The sequence below is a fragment of the Citrus clementina genome, unplaced genomic scaffold (genome assembly GCF_000493195.1).
Source record: "Citrus clementina cultivar Clemenules unplaced genomic scaffold, Citrus_clementina_v1.0 scaffold_8, whole genome shotgun sequence".
Lineage (NCBI taxonomy): Eukaryota > Viridiplantae > Streptophyta > Magnoliopsida > Sapindales > Rutaceae > Citrus > Citrus x clementina.
In genome coordinates, this window is record NW_006262022.1 from 5,843,300 (window position 1) to 5,851,134 (window position 7,835).

The 7,835-nt window shown below is 37.9% G+C and overlaps 1 protein-coding gene across 1 annotated transcript; it reads right to left on the bottom strand.

The window, feature by feature from the left end:
• Nucleotides 1–4,563: 4,563 nt before the first annotated feature.
• Nucleotides 4,564–7,403, bottom strand: LOC18033862 (receptor-like protein 12). Its single transcript, XM_024179716.1, has 2 exons — nucleotides 6,674–7,403; nucleotides 4,564–6,497 (listed from the first exon to the last, which is right to left on the bottom strand). The coding sequence occupies exons 1-2, from the start codon at nucleotides 7,401–7,403 to the stop codon at nucleotides 4,564–4,566; spliced, it is 2,664 nt and encodes an 887-aa protein (XP_024035484.1).
• Between the last annotated feature and the right edge of the window lie 432 nt (nucleotides 7,404–7,835).

A 7,835-nucleotide genomic window follows, 5' to 3' on the forward strand; every position in this document is an offset into this window, starting at 1 on the left:
CATAACAAGTCGGTTAAATGAGAGGCTAAGGAAGCGTAGCCACGAATGAACCTCTGGTAGTAGCCCGTAAGGCCAAAAACACCTCTCAACTGCTTGGTACTTTGCAGAGTGGCCACTCGAGCATGGCAGTCACTTTTTGGGGATTAGCTTGCACTCCCATAGCAGAAATAATGTGACCAATGTATTCCATGCTTGATTTACAAAAGAGACATTTGCTCAATTTAACAAAAAATTGATGAATTTACAAACATAACAATACCTGCTCAAGGCAAATTAAATGGTCAGCCATGGTAGCATTATAAACCAAGATGTCGTCAAAGAAGACGATCACAAATTTCTGAAGATATGCAGCAAATATATGATTCATAGTGGCTTGGAACGTCGAGGATGTATTCGTCAAACCAAATTGTACAACAAGAAATTCATAATAGCCTTCATGTGTCCGAAATGTCGTTTTGTAAATGTCTCGAGAGTGGACCTGAATCTGATGGTATCCAGCTCTCAAATCTAATTTACTGAAGACTGTAGCCTTGCCAAATTCATCAAAGAGTTCGACGACAGTAGGAATTGAAAATTTATCTGGGATTGTGACCGTATTTAGAGCATGATAATCCACACAAAAGCGACACGTGCCGTCTTTCTTTTTCACTAAAAGCACTGGGAAGAGAAAGGGCTTTGGCTGGGTCTTATGATTCCATGGTCAGACATCTCTTTAATTAGTTTCTCCATTTCATTCTTCTGGAAGTGTGGATATCGGTAGGGGCGCACATTAATAGGGGAAGTGTTTGGGAGGAGTTGTATTTTTTGGTCTATAATTTTGTGTTGTGGAAGGGTTGTGAGTGATAAAAATAGATGATGATATTGTTAGAGAAGGTCACAGAATTAGGGTGGTAAATCAGTTAGAATTTCTAATTGGGAAGGAGGTATTTGTCTTGGAGAAGACTCTATTGGTAGTGAAGATAAAGGTTGAAGTGCACAAAAACTTGAAATCGTGGCGTTGTGGACCAGTGCCCTAAATTGATTATAAGTGACTTAAGTTGGAGATGTGGACACATCACCTCGAAGAATAATCGATTTTCCATTAAAAGAAAATTCCATGGAGAGCGCCGAATAATCATGCAATACCCTCCCTAATTGTTGCAACCATTGTATCCCAAGAACAATACCAGCTCCCTCAATTGGCAAAACTAAAAGGTCCATTGGAAACTTCATGCCTTGCAGTGTTAATTGAACTTGCTGACAAAATTGAGTGCACAACAAAAAATCACAATTTCCTATGTAGACGCGAAACGGTGTTGTTGGCTGAATTGCGACGCCGGCGCGTTCCGCCACTGATGGCTTGATAAAGTTATGAGTGCTGCCGTTGTCGATTAATACTTGGAAGGTGTGGGATCCAATCCTGCCCTGTAAACGAAGGGAATGAGGATTTGCTTGTCCAGCGAGAGCATTTAGACTTGAGATATCGCCAGTGACAGTGGATCCTTCCTCATCTGGTGGTTCCCCTTCATTGGCCAAGTCTAAATTATCATCGTTGGCTCCGATAAGTAACAAGAACTGGTGACGGCAACAGTGATTGGGACTGTACTTCTAGTCACAAGAGTAACATAGACCTTTCTCGCATCTCTCATGTAGCTCAGCAGGGGACAATCGACAGATAGGCAAATTTGGAGCGGGGAGAAGTGCGGGTAAAGTGTTTGTTTTATTATTAATGTGTGGTGGTGGAGGTTTTGATGATGGTGGGTTAGCACTTATAGTGGAGGAAATTAAAAGGAAAGGTAGGGGTAAAGGAACGGGTTTGGTTTGTGTGTTTGTAATTGTGGCTGCCATTTAGACTAGGAGCGAGTGTGTTGTTTAGTGTCATTAAATTTGGCTTTGAGCACTCAAGCCATAGAAAAGGTTTCCATGAGTGTTGTTGGCCGATTAAAGAGAAGTTCTCGCCTGATGTCCTACTGCAGGTTGGTTATGAAAAAACTAATGAGAAGTTGCTCGGAGACGCCATTAACTTTGTTCATGATTTCTTCAAAAGCCGATTGAAATTCGGCGACAGTGGTGGTTTGGGTGAATTTAGACAGCTCACCTTGTGGATCATCATAAAGGGTAGTTGCAAAACAATACTTTAAATTAGCCAAAAATTCTTTCCTAGTTGTGAGTAAATTATTGGATTTCATCCACTGATACCAGCCGGCTGCTCGACCCTCCATGTGAAAGGAAATGATACGGAGGCGTTGATGTTTTGGAGTACCATGAAACTCGAAAAACTCCTCTACTCGAAATACCCAGCCGTGTGGATCAGAACCATCAAAACGCGGAACTTTCATCTTCATGGATTTGACCATAGGAGAGATATCTCACGCATCAGATGGAATAGATGAAAGTGGTGGCACTGCTAGTGGTTGTTTTGAAGAACTAGCCACGTTTGTTGGAGAATCAGGTATTTTAGATCGAAATTCATCAAAACGGGCATCTACTGCAGTCATAAATTGCTGCATCATCTAGTGAAAGGATAAGCCTTGTTTGTCAATTTTCTCACTAAGTTCCTTTAATGTGATGCTCTCATTAGAATCGGCCATGGGAAGAGTCAATGAAAGCACCAATGATACACTTTACTGCTAGCATTCTAAGGATAAAAACAAACATGAGCTGGCAATTGTAAAATATCTAAATTATAATAACATAATTCAAATAATAGCTAAGAAGAATTATCCATCCTTGCTGTCATGGTTCACGTGATGTAGTCCTTCATCCTGGCTGTTTCTTGGTTCTCTCAGGTCTAGAGTTGAGCTGCTGTTTTCTTTTTTGAAAAATCATTACTGGGCTCCTTGTCCCCGGGCTTGTCTCCTTCTTCCTCTCTTGGCAAAATGGTCAGTGGATCCAATTTGATTGGCAAGCCCGTATCACCGTCTCGGATACAGTGACTAAATTGGTTAGCTACAATTGGAACATCATATCTATCATGCACGCAAAATGCGTAGAGAATAAGTTACTGTTTTGATAATTTTAATAATGGCTAAGCTAAATTCCAGGGGAAAGGATAATCACTTTTGGTTCATGTCATGATAAACTGGAAGTCATTTTAATCGAGCAAGAAGTTTATTTATGCCTCAGTATCACAGGTTTATGAGTTGTTCAGTAAGTGTAGACAATGTACAATTGCGGTGCTTTCCCTTGGACGGAATTTTATTCACATATCTTGTGTTGGAGGCCACATCGTTTGTGGTATATCTACTCAGTTACCTTGTGTCGGAAGCGATTTCATCCTTGCGAGATATATTTAGTTATCTTTCTTTGGGGGCAGTGTCATTTGTTCGACATAAACTAAAATATTATACCTTGGAATCAATCGGTTTTGCTGCTACTCTTTTCTATAGCAACTCTGTTTCTTTTCAAAAAAGAGGAGGATGCTACTGATTCATCACACGGCGTCTATATTATTTCACATATTCCAGCTGTTGATTATGTACCTAGCACAGCCATTCATTTCTTCTTACTTATAATCCGGACCCTGATGAACCAGTTAAACTTGGTGAATGACTTGCACTTGGTATCCAGCACTGTCTGTCTTATGGCACCAGCCGCTCGTCAAGTCAATCAGCAATACAGGTTTGGTATCGAAAAGGTGTTAATATCAATGTTGCTGAGATAAAATAATAATTTCTTGAGATATATAATTGTAGTTTTTGTATTACAGGTTTGGCAGCTGCTTGGTAAAAATAAGAAACATTCACTAGCAGTGTTTTATCTTATGTTGGAAGCAGCATCTTTTTTTTTTTTTTTCTGATCTAAATTATATCATGATTTAGTAGTACTGATAAATCTAAATTATATGATGATTTATTCAATTAGATTAGAAGGTCTTTTTAGTGACAAAATTGTCCTTCCACCGAGTACATTGAGGGCTTATATGGTTATGCCAAGAGAGGATGTGCAGAATTCATTACCTGCAGTTTTGTTGCATGTCAATGCAATTTTTTTATCAGGAAATTTGAGTGAAATTCAGATTCTCATTCATGTAACCAAATCAACTTTACATTTTGTGGTAAGCAATGTCAAAGAATTGAATCCGAGCAAGACACAATAAATAAATACACTTACGATAAATATGTGACAAAACTAATTAAACAAGACAGTGAAAAACAAAGCAATTCTTTAATATAATTTTAGGCGAGCTTACACGTCCAAAAAAGGAAGAACAAAATTGACCGAACAATATTACTGAAAGCTAACTAAATTTATAATTGAAGAGGACAATAGCCAAAAAAATTAATAAACTGCACAAATAGTAAAATGTAATGTGTTTCTTCTGATAAATTTATATTAGGCAGTTGGATAACAGCAATATTACTATGACAGAGTTAGAAACAAATAAAACAACAATATTACCTTAACAATCTAAAGGAAAGGCCTAATTGCATTCAATTTCTACATCTCCTCTTCCACCTTGTTGCCTTTTGCTGCGTTCTTAACCTCTCCAGAAACCATCCGACAATTCCTGTGCTGAACTTGAACCCAAGAACAAATCCTACTACAAGTCCGCCCGCATAGCCTATTAGAATGATTTTCCAGTCAAATGCGCCTGAAAATAGACTCCTCTGCGCCTTTACTATGATCTTCATTTGTTGGAGCTTCATCACTCTCACATTCTCTGGACAAAGGCCTTCCACACAATCCTGAGTTGCTTTCGAAAGACGAATTGTCAAATGTAGCAAATTGCCTTCCTTGGGGTATGGGTCCTGTAAGGTAGTTGTCCGAGACATTGAAAAATTCGAGAAATGTGAGCTCAACTAGCTGTTGAGGAATCTGCCCTAAAAAGTTGTTATTTGAGAGATCCAAGGATTCCAAATTTGTTAGGTTGCCCAAACATGACGGAATATGGCCTTGGAGATTATTGTTGTCGAGGTTTAGAACTTGAAGTCCCTTTAAATTGGCAATCGATGTTGGAATCATCCCATCAAATCTATTGCTTGAGAGAATAATGCTCGTGAGGATATCTGGGACCTTGTCATATGTCATTATTTGCCCTTTATTGTTCATTTTCAATGAGTAATCATAAGTGGCCACTTCATCGCTCAACAACCATTCTTTTGGAGAAATCACATCTTGCAGATATTTTAGATCACTTGTATTGACAATTTTCATGGCATTCCAACACAAGAAACTCTTTGATGGAAGCTTTCCAGTAAATCTATTGTTAGAGAGGTCAATAATACGGAGTTTAGAAAATCCACAATCAATTCTAGGTTCCCTTATAATGCCATAAAATTTGTTGGATTGTAGGATGAGAACAGTCAAGTTTGGAAGAGTTCCTAACCAGGAAGGGAAAATGTCCCTAATCTGGTTGTCCCCAATATCAAGAAATTCCAACTTTGAACAGTTGATCAACGATCTTGGAATTCTTCCTTGAAATAGATTGTGGCTTAAATCAATCATCCCCAATCTACTTTCTTTCATGAAAGTATTTGGGATGGTCCCAAAGAAGTTGTTTGCCCGCAAGTCTAGTATTGAAAGTTTATCACTGAAACTGCCTAAACACCGAGGAAGCAAGCCACTTAAGTTATTGTGAGACAAAACAAGGATTTCAAGACTATCTAACTTGCATAACCACGATGGAATTTCCCCTATGAAGCTATTGTTTGAAACCAGATAGTTAACGGTCCTCGAGGGTGGAACTGGGAGCGGTCCTTGTAAATTATTAGAGCTAAGATCTAAAGTCAACAAAAAACGTTTACCCCCTGGAAGAACAACAAGCTGTTGATCAAACCCAGTTAACAAGTTATGGGACAAGTTCAAGGCGCTGAGATTCTGCGTACTAGGGTCTAACAACCAACTAGGTATTTTTCCATGAATTCTATTGGAGGAAAGGTCAAGCAACATCAAATGATGTTGGTTTTTCAAGAAATTTGGAAATTCAATAAGGTTGCATGAACGTAGTCCCACCACAGTAAATTTTTGTGAAGTGGTATTAGAAGTGACTTTGGTGAGCAGTGACAACCAATTTGATGAGAGAGATAAAACTTCCAAATTTTTCAGGCTAACGAGTAAAAAATCTAGCTCCATCGTTCCTCTATAAGAATTTTGAGAAAGGTCAAGTGTGATGAGTTGAGTAAGATTCCTGAGTGATGATGGAATTCTACCTGAAAAATTACACCTACCGATTGCCAATACTTCCAATGACCTAAGGTTTCCAATTGAAGCATGCAACTCACCCGAAAATTTGTTAGATGTAAAATCCAATGATTGCAACTGGGTAAAATTACCAATTACAATGGACCATGGAAATTCTCCTGATAATTTATTGAATGAAAGGTCAAGTTCTTCCAAAGAAACAAGATTTTGAATTGAAGTAGGCAACTCACCGGACAAATTATTTATAGAAAGATCTAGTTTTTTCAAGGAATGAAGATTACCAATGGAAACAGGCAGCTCACCTAGCAATTCATTTAGTGAAAGGTCTAAATGAAGGAGCTTGGATAGATTACCAAGTGAAGATTGAATTCTTCCTGAATTTATTAAAACAATTAAAAATATATTAATTAAGTAGAAAATTAAAAATAATAATAATTTTTAATAATGAATTTAACATTACAGTTGGCAATTTTTTTTTAGTGAAAAATATATGCTTAGGAAGAGCATGCCTGTATATTGATTAAGGATAAAATAAATAAAATTTAATTACCTTGTAATCCACAGGAGTGAAGAGATAAAAATGTCAAAGAAGATAGATTTGCCAAGTTATGAGGTATCGTTGAACGAATAGAGACATAACCCAGGTCAAGTGTTTCCAGATTGCTTAACTTCTCGACTAGATTTGCAAAATTGGGTTTTTGGAGTTCAAGTCCGTAACCAGAATTTAGTGATAGATCAAGGGATACCAAGTTGACAAGCTCTAGAATTTCTGATGGTATTTGACCAAAGAAAGAAGAATGAGAGAGGTTCAAGTATGATAATCTTGAAAGGTTGATGATTTCTGATGGGATTTCAGAGGATTTGAAGTCATTAAAAGCAAGATTAAGCCACTCAAGATGGACAAGCTTGAAAAGGCTGCTGCTAGAGTTGATAGAACCATAAAGGCAGCTATTGGAGAGGTCAAGCTTCATGACGTGACCAGTGTTCTCACTGCACTCAACACCGTCCCAAGAGCAGCAGTCAATGTTACCTTCTTCTGGCTTCCATGATGCCGCTTTAGGACGACATCCAGAGCTCCAAGGATAATAATGGTAACTCTCCTCAATTGTGTCATTGATGATGAGGCTTTCTTTGAATTGCAACAATGCAGAGCACTCATCATCATGACAGAGTCGCAGCACAGAAGAAGCAGTACTGAAGGTAGCAGTTGTAAAATTAAAGAAGATGAGGGGAACAAAAAGCTGCATAAATATTGAGAATAAACATTGGGATGAACCCATTGTTTCCTCGAAATAAAATTTATTAAACTTTATCGATGTGAAGAGACATCAGCATCTTGGTTAACTTTTATACACAATTTGCCATTAATTTCTATTGGAAGCCAACCAGTGATAGATTATAGGATGTGCATATTCATATATATTTCCTGTTTTGTCTCTACATCATCGGAATTTGACGTTAATTAATGTATGTATAAATAGTTTTGTTTATTCCATGCACCAACCATATCAAGCTACTGACTATAGTACACGACTATCATTGTTCACACTCCACACATGAATTGTTGGATTTCTCGTTGTTGGCGCAATTTTCAATAATTTCTCCTTAATTTCCACATTGTTGCCGGCTCATTAAAATTCCCGTCGCCACATGTTTAAATATTCTGCAGACTCGACGGCAATTGTCATTGATGCTGATGTATTGCTGTCGAG

What these genes read in the sequence shown, in the direction of transcription:
- LOC18033862 (XM_024179716.1), bottom strand. Translation starts at nt 7,403, where the DNA reads ATGGGTTCATCCCAATGTTTATTCTCAATATTTATGCAGCTTTTTGTT. An exon ending in TCACTCCTGTGGATTACAAG is followed by an intron (nt 6,498 to 6,673) that starts GTAATTAAATTT and finishes TAATAAATTCAG; the next exon opens with GAAGAATTCAATCTTCACTT.